This window comes from Melampsora larici-populina, assembly GCF_000204055.1.
Source record: "Melampsora larici-populina 98AG31 unplaced genomic scaffold MELLAscaffold_41, whole genome shotgun sequence".
Lineage (NCBI taxonomy): Eukaryota > Fungi > Basidiomycota > Pucciniomycetes > Pucciniales > Melampsoraceae > Melampsora > Melampsora laricis-populina.
Window position 1 is genome coordinate 200,906 of NW_006768805.1, and position 14,507 is coordinate 215,412.

Consider the following 14,507-nt stretch of genomic DNA (forward strand, 5'->3'; position numbering starts at 1 on the left):
ACAACTTTAACAATGTACCTCAATCCCAACTTGAGTTTTACTAACACCTTGTCAGCCACTCCCACCTTCACCTTCACCTCAATTTCTTTTCTCTTTTTGCATTGATCTCAATCACTTAGTTGCATACTATCTTAGACAATGATGGAGCTGTTCAAAGAAAGAAGAATACACGCTTATGATGGAATTGATCAAGCAATAAATTGAAAGAGAGTAGATCGATCAAAGGTGAAAGATTGAGATCACCTTGATAGATGATACCCAAACAAAGGAGCAACTGTAGATGATGATTATGTGCTAAAAAGTGATCAAAAAGGGCCACTGATGAAAGTGAAACAATTCATTTTATGTTAAAAAATTGTTGAGAATGAATTAAAAACAACAAATCGGGTTGTTGCTTGAAAACTGAGGACAGCTTAGCTCCAGCTAGAGCTGACGACTGTAGGCCCAGTCTTTAACTTGGAGTTTAGACTTCTTTAACTCCAAGTTGAAGACAACAACTGTGGGATTCTGTGGTAGATTACTTAACTCCGGCTAAAAATCTTTAACTTTAGGTTAACTAACTCCAAATTTGACGCAAAAAATTGCGGATGATCTGATATCCACATATGTATCATCTTAGCAGCTCCAAAGTTCCAGTAGATGATTCAAACTGACTGACAAGGACTAAGTTGTTTAGAAACAACAAAAAAGCAAGGTACTTTGGTTTGCACATTTCTGGTCACCAATCTGCACAATATTTAAATCACTATGCTTACTGCTTTGCCTATAGACAGGAACATCAGCATGATCATTTGATAATAAAATCTGCACCACTGAATCATCCAAGGATTCCACACCTTTATTACAAAATTTCTCCACGGTCAATTCAAGGAGCACTTGGTAGCTCTCCAATAGATTTGTCCAAAACCCTGCGGGCTTTGCAGCTGGGGAGTTTGGTACACAGTGCTTAAGGGATTTTGGCTTTTGTCAGTTTCAGCAAAAGTTTCAGTCAAGTACCAAACCTCCAAAGATTGCACAAGTCCTGTACAGGGACTCTTACTCTGTTACATGCAGCAGGACATAACATCCCACTCTCATCATGTCTGCAGAAAGCATCACAGGGCTGATTTTGCATTGAAAGTGGTACCATGTTATGTACAATCCGACAAAGAATAACATAATTGAAGGGCTGATAAATTTAAGAGAATGGGAAGAGCAGAGACCAGAAAAACAAAATAAGGGTACTCAATTTCTGGAGTCACACAGCCAAAAAAACTGTTTGAGTCATAAGACTCCTTCAAGGGTGCAGATGCGGCCCCGCAAGGGGCTTAGTCAAGCTGAGTAAACAGCCTGTATGGTTTACACCCCGTCTACAAAATCCTGAATGGGACAGTAGGGGTTGGGCAAAAAACCAACCAACCAGTTTTGCGCCTTTGAGAAGGGAGTCAAAGCAAGTCAAAGATGGTCGCAAACAACTGTGTGCAGGTTTCACAGACCTGTCGCTCTGCCAGGTCACTCAAAGTCAGTGTTTGGGTGTGAAGACAGGCCTTTTCAACTGAGCTGAGCTCCAAAAGAGCCTAGGTGGTAGGTGGCTCTGCTTTGTGAAAGGTGGAAAGACAATGTTTGGGTGGCTTGAGTGGCGCAAATTGCTCTTGTTTTTTGAATTGTTTGGGCTTTGGAATGATCAAGAACACAGCTCACCAGTTTACTTTTGGTGATTCTTTTGCAAAGCAAAGCAAACAACAAGTTTTTTTGTCGGCTTTGATATTGTTTTAGTGATTTTTCCTGAACAATCCTAAAAAATTGAATCACAACTCAATGGCACTCAGAAACTGTTTGGTCGGTTTTTTGCCCAACGGAATACACCACGGGGGTGTCCTGGCGGCCTTGGGGCTGTCAAGAAGACGAGTCTGAGGGCGGTCTATTTGTCTGCATTGATTGGCGGTCTACAGCTGGCCTGCTGAGCTTTTGCCTGCTGGGCGACTTAGCGCCTGGGCCGCAGGCGGCCAGGCAGGCGCATGCTGGCCGCTGTTAAACCGCCTCGCGACGGTCTAGGTCTAAAAAGTTCCAGAGCCTTCCGGGAATTGTCCAGGCCTGGGATGGGCGAGATCCCCTCGGGTCGCTCATGCGCCCGGTGAGATCCACTTGAGTCGCACTCAGCTGGGTCAATACGGATAGCTAGTCCACGCCAAAACATGGCAATGAATGCAATGGTAATAGGCTCAAGATGGGATTCTTGATGCGGCTCAATGCAGTTCAAGTAGTTATATAATTTCACTAATCAAGAGAAGAGATTTAAGAAGGAAACAACATGATTTTCAGTAAATTTGCGTAGCCATTCCATGGCTTTGTATCATGTGATTTTTTGTCATGACTCGCTATTCGTCAAGCGGTGCAAAGCTTCTTTGGAAAGCTTGTGCGCATCCGTGCCTACACCTGGCCGGTGGGGTTCAATGCGTTTTGAGCCTGAGCTGCGGCTTGAGCGGCGACTAGAGCCACGCAAGCCAATACGGCCTCCTCCAAAGGTAGATTGAAATTGACCTTCCTTGCCTTGAGGGCCGGAAAATAGTTTTTGCCATTAAAATGCTGGCAATCTTCATCAAAGATAATCTGATAGAAACCATCAGACCAAGACAGTCAGTCATGCGAGAGAGTACCTTATTAACAAGGAGTGAATTCACTTACGCAGTAGAGTAGCTTTCATCCTTCCTTGCACGCAAACTGGCTAATTGCTTATTGACGCAGCGCCAAATCAATTTGCTCCCTCTTCCCCCTTTCATTATGATTCGCTCAGCTTCACGGCGCTGCCAATCCACACCCAGAACATGACATAGATTGGGGTCAGCCGGGCATTAAATGTGAAGAACTTTGCTACCACATGAGAGGAAATTGTCATCACTTACAAGATAGGCAATTCATGCGCGCGTTGGTTGAGTGGTTGCCGCCCAGACAGCATCAACGTGACAGTTTGTACCCACAGTACCACATTGGGTAGCCACCTACGACCAAATATTGATCAGAATGGTTACCAAAATGGAAGAACAATGCAAAGAAGACAAACACTGACTATTTGGACCAGCACCTGAAAGATGGTACCGCCTGGTCAACGGCTTCACCAAACTTACACTACACCAAATGTAATCTTTACCGGGCGGTAAAGAAAACTACTGACGTAGAAAAGTCTTGAGGCAACAGGAAGCAAGCTAAAATTCTGAACAAATATGCACCTTGTTCCTAGATGTTGGGGTGTCATAATGAGTATTTTTTTGTATTTTACACGTAGATATTGGTTTATGTACTAACAATAAACGCTGAAAATCATCAAAAACTCACATGTAACAATACCTGAAATTTGGGTCATGAGTATGAAGAAAATATTTTGTGGTCTAAAAACTTCAATAACTTTTGCAATTCTGCTCCAAATATCTTGATTTTTGGTTCATTCAAAAGCTGAACTATTCTCCTTCACACTTCATAATGTTAGTAAGGTGCTATCTAGTCATTTAAACACTCTACATATGTTCAAACAGTTCTGCATGAATAGCTCTGTAGGATCTTTTTTAGACCAGCTACAGATGTGATGTCTCAATGAAAAATGTAGAGGAAAGGCTCACCTTTTTAATGCACTTCAAATCGAGTGATTTGATTCAGAACTGCAAAAGTTATTGATGTTTGAAGATTCCAAAATCCTGTCTTCAAAGTCAAGGGCCAAATTTCAGGTATTGTTACAGGTGGGTTTTTGATGATTCTCAGCCTTTATTGTTAGTACATGAACCAATATCTGCGTGTAAAATACAAAAAAATACTCGTCATGACGCCCCAACATCTAGGAACAAGGTGCATATTTTTTCAGATTTTTAGCTCTCTTCCTGTTGCCTCAGGACTTTTCTATGTCAGTAGTTTTCTTTACCGCCCAGTAAAGATGACATTTTGTGTAGTGTTAGGATTGTGAATACCTGTCAAAAGCGGCAGTAATACATCAGTTTCATCACGTTGGTCAACAAGCACACAACACTAGTACGCACCATGATGTGTAATTTCTCCCTAGCGTGCTTGCCGCAATATTTGATGGCAGAATAGTACTTCCTGGTTGCAAACACGTCATTGACTCCTTCATGCTGGGCAGGAAGATGTTTCGAAGTGAACCCCACACCTCTCTGGGCTACCTTCAACTACAAATTTAGCAAGTTTCAGACACATAATGTTACTTCACCTGACTTGTTGTGAGCTTACCTTAATCCCGTTGAACAACAAATTGGGAAGAACCCCTTCAACTTTGTTCTGGATTGCAGTGTACGCACTCAACGCAGGAGACATAACAACCTCAAGGGCAATGGTATTCATGACGGGCTGAAAGGTATAAAAGGTTTCAGACTTCCACTTAACTGTGACTGAAAGAAACTGGCAACACACCACAAGAGCAGGACTAGCACTCCAACCTGTTTTGTCATTGGAGCTTGGGCTACCAAATCGTTCATTCCTGGCGGATTGTGGGGCATTGGCCAGAGCCTGCACCATTCCAGTCAAGGTAGCAGCAGACTCTGTCAGAGTGGCGATTTGCGACCGTAAGTTGGTGACCTCCTTCTGCATTCGGCCTTGCATGATTGTATGAGCCAAGTAACGGTTAGTTTTGCCAAAAACCTTGACGATGAGGAGGCAAACAAAGATGCTTCAGCACATTTTCACAGTGAGTAGAGTGCGTATGAGAAAGAACTCACCTCAACGTGCATCATTGCAAAACCAAGAGCCACCGCATCCAGCCCAGCGTGCTTAGCCATATCTTCAAAGGTCTTGAGGGTTGGGGCCGATAGGGGATTGTGGTACAAAGCTTTATTGGGATGAACTTGAAAAGGGTCATTGGATCCATTGAAATTGTTGAGTTGTCATGAGGGACCCATCCAACCAGCTTGCGATTCGCCAGAGCCGCGCTGCTCAAAAAGTCCCGGGTCACCATGAGGTGATACCCCTTGTGGGGAAGTGAATTGGTTGCCTTGGCACCTGGTTACATTCGACGCGCGTTGTGGTGATCAATTTATGGGATCAATTAAAAAATTCACAATTACCAGTTTACCAGTTTATTAGCAGGATTCAGCAGGAAAGAAAATTCAAAATGAGGGTTTTTTTAGATCAATTGAAGCTCTTGTAGGCTTATGTATTGGTCATTAGGTTAAAATTACATCATTTTATTTCAAATTATTCATTAAGATCATTATAGTTTACTTACAAACTCATTACAAAAAGAAAGAAAGAAAAACATAAGAAAAATTTGAAATTATAGGTACATAGGTTGGAAAATGGTTTTTAGGTTAATAAAAATAAAGTTATGGGTATTATGAGGTTAGAATATGAAAGAACAGCATTATATTATACTATGACAATATTAATCCTGAAGGTTGATAAGGAGAAACAGCAGTTATTAGGGAAAAGGCACTTTTTCGAAGTTGGTAAACAAGAGGTACACGTGTAGTTTGGTTATGTAATAGTGGTAGTGATGGAATTTAAGGTTGCCAAGAAGATTTTCCGGGGTTTTTAAGGTTATAGAGGATGATGTCATATTACATGAGCAAGAAAAAGAGAGTAGCAGCTGTGAAAAGTGGAGGAAATGGGTGAATTTCGTGGAAAATGGAGGTTTTCAGCTAATTGCATATGTCAAATGACGTCAGAATAGGTTGGTAGATGGCCCATTCAACGCAGAAGAGTGGATTACATAATGTACAAACTTTAAGTCAATAGTAGCGGAGGTGTATGAAAAAAGTTATAAGGCAAATAAAGAATTGGTGTGAATCTCGAATTTACAGTCACAAGTCAACATGTAATGCTCAAAACCTTAACTTCACAACTCAATATCTTACTCATCACTCATCAGAAGTAGGTCATGTAGGTGTCAGAAATGATCAGTAACACGTGGGCTACAAGATGCACTTTAGTAATCAAAAATTGGAGCACATCTGAAAAAATTCGTAATCTCAAAAATTGGTTTTCAGCTAGTTTACAAGGAAAAAATCACCTGTATTCATCATAAGAAGTGCTGTACATCATATCATTGCGTCATTGATCACTTTTAGCTGTGAAAATTACATCATTTATTAGTAACAAAATCATTACATTGCGTCATCATAGGGATTTTAGGGAATTTTGGGCGGATTTGATTGGTTTTGAGGTTGTTGACCATTGTAAAAGTTCTAGTACATTGTTATATATACTTTGAGAGGGTTTTTGGACTGTTGTTACCCTTTTTTCTTTATCATTTACGCTGCCATTATTCTGTTTATCATCATAAACTTATTCTAATAGTACCTGGTCACTTAAATACGCCCTTTATTACAGCTATAAAGAGAAATTTACTTTAGTATTATAGTCATAAAGACTTATTGGGAATAATATCAATCAGATATTGCTTATTTCTTTAGTTATCAATTGGGAATAACACTATAGCAGTGTTGATAGTAATACAAAGTGTGCTTTTGAAGTTAAAATACGTGTGAAGATACATTTCTCTGGTGCCTTATCAGTACTCAATACAACAGAGTCTTTCCTGATTGTGTTGTTTTAGAAGAGCAGTCCTTAGACAACTTCTACTAGTCATTATATTAGTAGATTATCCTCTTCCAGCTCTGTATAACCCTTGTTGGGTTATAAGTTCTACAGTGTTGATCATTACCTGAGTACGCTGTGGTGAGCAAGATCTCTACTTAAGCAAAAAAATTAAAAATTATTGGAAAATTTGTATTTTTAGTCAAAGGCAAAGTTATTGTTGGAGTTATTAGTCATCAAGGGTCTCAAAGTTGATTTGTAATCTTCATTTCATTATCTTTCTAATCATATATTTACATATTCATTTGATAAGAACATTTAAGAGAAAAGAAAAATTCGAAAAGATCAATAAAAATAGTATAAGAGTGAAAATTGAATTAAAAGAATTAGTAAGGAGGGATTGGCAGAAGGAGAACATTTAGTTTGGATCTTAACGGATGGAAACTGTTATGAAAAGAATGAAAGAAGAAGGATAACATTAGAAAAGTTGAAGGAAATTTCAAAAATATGGGTATGGAAGGTTGGAAAATAATTTTTAGGTTATTATTATAAGAGTTATTGGTTCAGGAAGGTTGTATTATAAAAGAGAGGTACAACATTAGTCATCAGCAACTTTAATCACGAGGATTGGTAAGGGAGGTGTGAAATTATTCAAGAAAGGGGTATTTTGAAAAAGGGTACTATGGTATTAATTCCTGTGTAGTGATTTCATTGAAGGATTGATTGCGCCAAGGGTTTTTCAGAAGGATTTTATGGTTGTGTGGTTGATTGGAATGCTGTGGGATGATCTTTTGATAGAAGAAAAATCATTATTAGACGTGAAAATGATCAAAATTCATCAAAAATGGAGATATTTAGTTTATTACATATGTCAAAACTTGTCAGAATTGGGTGTGTAATAGTTCATTCGAAGCAAATTCATTGGTTTAATATTGTACAACCTTTAAATCATTAGTAACGGAGGAGTAGTGAAAAAGTTATAAGGCAACAAAGAAACTGGAGTGAATTTCGAATTTGGTGGTTACATATAACACTAGAGTATAGGCGGGCAAGCCCGCCACAAAGTGTGTAAAAATTCAACATCACAGTTCATGTTCCTGTAAGCAAAAACTTGACAAAGTCCCTTGCCAAAGTATAATGCCCCTGTTGCACAGTCTGCTATATTGGTTACATATATTGCAATGTCAATTACGTTAAAATATCCCACCAAACAAGGTATTACTGCACCTCAAGCGGAACATATGTGCTCAGTCTAGATTACAAGGAATATCAACACACATGATTTGTCAAGAACATGAAGTAAATTTTGAAAAACAGGGGTGTATATGAAATTGATTACCTGTGCCAGTCATCAAACTGATCACCTTCCATTGGTAGTTCCTAACATCCCAGTTTAGTTTTAACTCCAAGTTCTAAATCCTTTTACAAGCACAATTATTTCAAGTCTTATATGGACTCATGGCAGAACTTCAAATGTCACCTCCACTTTGAGTATTTGCAAAATATGTAAATAGAATTTGATTGTATTCTGATCTTTGGTACTTGCACTTGGAATTATACCTGTGCTCTTAGGTCTGGAATGAATCAAAACTATATCAATGATATCAAATTGTCATAGTTCAAAACATTCAGATTCGATAAATTCATCAAATTCCACACAAAACCAACAAAAATCTTCTGTTGAGACAGAGGAAAGTACATTTCAAGACCAATGGGGGAATAATCATCAATTGCTACAAGAGGATAAATGGAGGTCATACTCACGAAGACACTTGTCTATAAATATGGCCATGTTCAGGATCTTGTATATAGATTTATTCTCCATCTCATTATTGTTATGGATACACAGTGAACCTCATCGCTCTAACAGCAATGGCAGACAGATAGAGAGTCAAAAAAGAAAAGAACAAGAATTGTCTATGAAATCTCATGGTCTAGAAGAGAAAATCAAAAAGTCGTAATCAAGATATGTTGCCAAAAATGATACTAATTTGATACATTCAGATGAAAGTGAACTGAGTGTAAAGGCGGCACAGGCGGTGTGATCCCTTGGTGGAAAGCATGCTGACCAGAGAAATTGTATTCCATTCAGCTGATAAATTAAATAATGATCTTGATCGAACTGCAGTGTCTCGATTTTAAGTTTTTCTCTATTGACCCTTTTAAATCAAGTTTCAATCTGTTACGGTTTTTGATATTATTGGAGATGAATAAACTGATGACTCTAATACATGAAACCTTTCTTAAATCAAGCTTGGCTTTGGGAGAGTGATATGAACAATTGCGGTTGACCTTGGGCCTGATCCTTGTTTCTTTTGGATTGAGTGCATTGTTTGACAGTTGGATCAGTTTTAGGTGTAGTTCAAGATGAGCTGGATGCGTAAAATCTAGAAATCAAGAAGCAAGCACAGGTCAAAATATCGACAAATCATCATTTTGTCTGACTGTTGACTTTTGACTGATACAAAGAGATAAATCACTAACCTTCACCAAGGCTCATTGGTGTGTCTTTAGACAACTCAATGAGCCTGAGTACCCATGATAGTCCAATACAGTCCAAAATGTGATACAAAGTTTTCTAAGCCTTCATAGAAGTTCAGAAAAGATGACCAGATCCCTCATCACAAATATATATGGAGAGTTAATTGAAACTTTTCTGAAAGATGCTGATAAAGATGCACCTTCTGATGCTCAAAATTCAAGGGTGCGACGTGGACAAGCTGAAGGGTTACAATGGGTGATAGGATGGAAGCCAATTTCAGATGTGTCATTCACTATAATATAACAAACGTGTTCGTGCTCAGAAGGAGTGTTGTAGGAAGTAGAGGCCCTACAAGCACTCCGCATCGACTTCGTACTCCTACTTTTCTCACAGAAGTCTGATGTCTGAGAGAGCGGCTGAGTGGCTGGCGAGATCTTCGGTAATTCATAGGAAGTTTGGTTTCTCCATGTTGGAGGACCTATATTCACGGTGGTGACCATTGTGAATGTTTTCAAGTGGGGGACCCGTAGGTTCTATTGTCATCGTTTGATAAGAGCATTCATTAGAAGAGATAGATGGGAAAGATAATGAATGGGGAGGAACTCAATGTTGAAATGGAAGTGGTAGGAGGAAAACAAAAAGCATGCTTTTGGAGGCTTTTAGATGATTGATCGAATTATAGATAGTTGTTAGAGAAGAGATGGAAAAGTAAAGATGATTCTTTGTAAGCAGCATTGCTTTTTGGCAAGGTTGCTTTTCCAAAATATGAAGGAGTGTGTGGCGAAATCGGAACAACATATGAATAGAAGATAGCAATAAATTGTGCGTAAATGTTCTGTTGGAACAGCACTACTTTTGAAGGTAGAGCTTTAGAAATTAGGGTGCATTTTGAAGGACAATAGAATGCAAGGAACATTTGAATGAACAGCTTAATTGAAGGGAGCAATCCGATGACGGTAGAAAGCTTAATTGCAGGGAGCAATCCGACGACGGTAGAACTTCTTTTGAAGAAAGAGTGCATTTCAAGAGAGTTGCTTTCAAGTAATACAATCAGGGTATTTCAAAAGCAGAGTCAGTGTTGTTTAAATCGAGGCTTTTAAAAAGCAACAATAATTTTCGCAATCGATCTGTGTAAAAGAGCGGACGGACAAAAATATGCTTTTATTGTTTGCTTTTAGTGATATCCGTTGGGGTTGTGTTTAAAAACAACAGAGAGGCGTATGGAAAGAAGTAGATCACGTTGTGTGTATATGCTTTTAAAAAGCCATAGTGCTTTTATGCTTTCGCAGATATAGTAATTATTTTTGAGATTGCTTTCAAAAATAACGGTTGGGCGTAGGCAAAGTCTGTAGGGAAGGAGAAAGGTATAAATATCTCATGGACTTCAGCACTGAGATTGTCCCTCAACGCATTCTGCGGGTCCCTTTGGTCAAATGACCCTTGGATCACCCTTAAAGCAGATGTGTAACACCCTCATAGCCTCGCGCCCTAAGCCGAATTCATAGCATAAATGCTGGCTGAATTTGTTTAAGGGGGGTGCTTAGGGATTTAAGTTTATGTAATTTAGATGACAAAAGCTTATTTTCTCAATCTTTACAACTCAATAAATTATTCATCACACATCGGAAATAGGTCATATGGGGGTGATAAATGATCAGTATCACGAGGGCTATCAAATGAGCTATAGTAATCCAAAATTGAACAACTTTACAAAAGATTTGTAATTCCAAAACGGATTTCAGCTATGAATATTAGGAAAAGATCACCTGTATTCATCATAAGAAGATCTGTTCATCATTTATTAACATCAATTGATCAAATTCACGCCTTAGCTCATTAAAAACAATAATATTCATGACATCATATGGTCACATTGGAGGAGTTCTGTTGATTTTTGACGGTTTTTGAAGGTTTTTTGGAGGTTGTTGACCATTATTGAGGATTGTTGGAGTGTTATATACTATTGTTAGGGAATTTACGTGGCTTTGTTCCCCTTTTTACTCATCTTATACTTTTGTCAGAGTGTTTTTAATCATCATTAAATTACTTTATCAGTACTAAGTTCACTAAATTGCCCCTTTATATCAAAGGAGAGATTTCGTTACGTGTGATAAGACTACAAGTCTTCTTTGGAATAACAATCTAATTGATTTTTGCTTTGCTAGTAATTAAAAGAGTGTTTTGTTGTGCTCAGATTGGAATAACACTATAGCAGTGTTGAGGTTTCTTTATTTCTAAAAACTCACGGGAATAATACTTGACTTAAGTATTGAAAACAATTTCTCTGGTGCCTTATCCCAAAGAATTCAGCAAAACCCCGTGTTGATTCTTTCAAAGAGGCAGTCTTAGGCAACTTCTACTAGTTGGTTATATTAGTAGATTATCCCTCTTTAAGCTCTGTAAAGCTCTTGTTGAGCTTTAAGTTCTACAACGCTCCAGCCCCCGCCATACTGAAGGATTGACGGGCACCCAGCATGTCAGGACGGCCTCCAGATGGACCTTCAAATCCCAAACCTGTGAAATCAGACATGAGAATGGGTTCTCAGGTGAGTAGGATAAGACAACTTGCACCCATTCCATTTCTGAGGGCTCCGTGGTTTTTCAACCCAAAAAGAGAAAGGCCGCATGGGGTAGAACCGTCACCTTGGCTTTGAGACGTTGGAAATGGGGTCTTGAAGAGATTGCCTGAAAATTGGTAATCATTCAATGGATTGAACAGTGAATAACCCTAAACGAAAGAGAGACGGCAGGTATAAACACTCACTGAAGGATTGACACCGGTGGCCAAAGGCACGACGTCACCGGTGAGTTCCATCAAGACATATGACGCGGTGTATGACCACTACACAGGGCCGGGAAATACCCAGCCACACCACAAAGGAGAGGTGGTACAAACTGTGAAAATTTTCATCTTCACAGTTTCTGTACGCCTCAGAGCTCTCATACACCTCAGACTCGAATTCACAAATCTAAAGATTTCCGACTTCTATAAAAGAGATAACATCATTTCATTTTCAAAATATATCAATATTTAAAAGAGACAACAGAGAAATCATGTCAAAAGAACAAAGCTCAACAGAAATTTTCAATAAAGACGTAGAAATGATTTTATCAAAACATGAAAAAGAAAAAGAAAATCAAGAAGTAGGAAGTTCGACCAGAGGAAGAGGAAGAGGTAAATCAAACAGAAGTAGAGGAAGAGGTGGGAAAAGAGGAAAAGGCGGAGCAACAACGACACGACAAACGAGAAGCACGGTGAAAGGAAAAATCAGGGAACCTATAGAAGAACCTGAGGAAGAAGAAAATGAAGAAGATAGTGCGTTAACGGACATAGACAAAGAAGAGACGAATAAAGAAGAGGTCAACGAAGGAGAAGAAGAGAGAAAGAAGGGAAAGGGTGAGAAGCTTACTGAGGATGAGGATGAAGAAGAGGACATCATCTCGTTAGGTAAGCCCAACAAGAATTCACTTGTCAAATTCAATTTTTCTTCTAGCTTGGTGGATGGTGGAATAACAACCACAGTTGAGTTCAGAAAAATGTAGCCACACGGGTGGAACATAATCGTGTGTTAAAAAGTGTCGTGTAAAGATCAAAAGAAGTCCTGAAGTCCTGAAGTCTTAAAGTCCTGTAAAATTATAAAAGAGTCGTATCTCAAAGCTTCACTGCCAGCATAGATGCCTCGGGTTGAAAAATCCGAGGCGTCATCGTAGGCAAATCCTCGGACAGACCTTGTCCGAGGTTTTTGCCCGAGGGATGTTTTTGCACTGAGAATCACCTCGGATCAAGACCTCGGGAAGCTTCTGTCCGAGGTTTTGCATCCGAGGATACCTCGGATTACAAAATCCGAGGTAAATATGTTGGCGGTGCTTGTGTAGGAAATGTCCAGAAGAAGTCCAGAAAAGTCCAGAAGTCCAGAAGTCCAGAGATTGTGGAAAGAAAAGGCATAGATAGAATGACTGACTGAAATTGTGATCTGGTGTGGTTGTGTTTAGTGGATGAAGCAAAATTCGTAGCAGAAGATGCGCATATCGACAGAGAACATGAAAGATATGTTGCAGAATTGACGAGACACTTCAGGAAAGGAAACACCGGTTGCTTTGAAATGCTAGAAAAGACTTATTGGAGATGGTGTGAGAGGATTGGTACCGAACCACGAGGAGTCCAAATGTTAGACTGTTCAAGCGAAAAAGAAGAAGAGTTAGAAATAAGCACCTCTAAAAGAAAAGCAAAAACTCAAGTGACGGAGAAAGCAACTAAGGTTGGAAAGAAGATGAATCATGGTCAAGTGTTGACTCACAGATTGATAGACCTATCGTCCTATTGAAATAATAGAATGTCGGCTTGCTTCGGTTATGTTCCTCTCACTATATTCGTACCGGCTTGGCTATTGGCAGATAAAAATCATATGTCAAATAGAAGGAAACAAAGCTCTTCCTGTTTGGATGTGGTGGCTTACGTAGGATTAAGAGTCCCGAGCGAATGGAGACAGAGTTTTTTGATGTGGTCGACCTCGTTCCATCTATGCATACAATACTGGAGGTTGAAATACGAAAGAGAAGACATTGCAACACGGCTTGAAGAACATTATAAGATAGTCCTGGAAATCAAGGCAAAGTATCATGATGCTTTTGCCCCAGCGTTGAGGTACGACATAATTCATAGAACAAATGTATTCAGTCACACGTTAGCAGATGGATTACTATCAGATGTAGGAATGAGAAACGAAGAGTTAGTAGAGCAAGCAATTACGGACTCGAAAGCCAATAAGGACCATTGGTATTTCGACAACCCGTACATCATAGGTGGAGCAATGGAGAATGTCAACCCAATGACGGGAAGGTACCAAGTGGGATGGGACATGATCTCAAATGCCTACGAGCAGATCACGGCTGTAACAGGAGGTCAAATGTTATCGCACCTAGCTCAACAAGGTCGAAATTATACGCAACCACCCAACGGCCAATTCTTTCTCGAGAATAACACAGGTCATAGTCACGGGAATCATGGCCAGAGTGATTATGTCAAAGCAAGTGGAAGTGGATTCTATAATCAAAATCAAGGAGTGAGAGGAAAAGGTAGAAGAGGGAGAGGTGTTAGTAGGGGAGTAGGAGGAAGAGGAGGAAGTGCGAGAGGAAGCTTCAATTCAGGACCTACTTCTACGGTGAATGGAGTCGTAGTTCCGAAGTTTGGACCCGGAGCCTTTGAGGCGATGAAGGCAGCGAAGCAGGCAGGTGGAAGTGGAAGTGGGAACGGAGCAGGGACTCAGTGAGTAGAACATGTTGTACTTTCCTTCTTGAGAAGTCGATTAGGTGTGGTGAGGAAAGAAGTAATGAGACACCTAATGTCATAAATGACAGGAATTCCAGAGAAACATGAAACCACACCAAAAAGACAAAGATTGATGTGACACTGTGAGAAAAGAGAGATACTGAGAACTGTGAATTTGCCATTTCGTTACCCCAGATTCATAAGCCTGAGTGAGAGAAATGAACAAGAGCCTCAGACGCCAAT

At 39.6% G+C, this 14,507-nt stretch overlaps 3 protein-coding genes across 3 annotated transcripts; 2 read left to right on the plus strand and 1 right to left on the minus strand.

Annotated features, from left to right (window-relative positions):
• Positions 1–2,409: 2,409 nt before the first annotated feature.
• Positions 2,410–4,757, minus strand: MELLADRAFT_110045 (uncharacterized protein; the record flags this gene model as incomplete). Its single annotated transcript, XM_007414205.1, has 5 exons — positions 2,410–2,589; positions 2,940–2,978; positions 4,005–4,151; positions 4,213–4,620; positions 4,698–4,757. 5 exons carry the CDS (start codon positions 4,755–4,757, stop codon positions 2,410–2,412), a joined length of 834 nt encoding a protein of 277 aa, XP_007414267.1.
• Positions 4,758–12,049: 7,292 nt separating this feature from the next.
• Positions 12,050–13,320, plus strand: MELLADRAFT_110046 (uncharacterized protein; the record flags this gene model as incomplete). Its single annotated transcript, XM_007414096.1, has 2 exons — positions 12,050–12,443; positions 12,989–13,320. The coding sequence occupies 2 exons, from the start codon at positions 12,050–12,052 to the stop codon at positions 13,318–13,320; spliced, it is 726 nt and encodes a 241-aa protein (XP_007414158.1).
• A 9-nt stretch (positions 13,321–13,329) lies between these two features.
• MELLADRAFT_91283 (uncharacterized protein) lies at positions 13,330–14,265 on the plus strand (the record flags this gene model as incomplete). Its single annotated transcript, XM_007414097.1, has 1 exon — positions 13,330–14,265. The coding sequence occupies one exon, from the start codon at positions 13,330–13,332 to the stop codon at positions 14,263–14,265; it is 936 nt and encodes a 311-aa protein (XP_007414159.1).
• Positions 14,266–14,507: the final 242 nt, after the last annotated feature.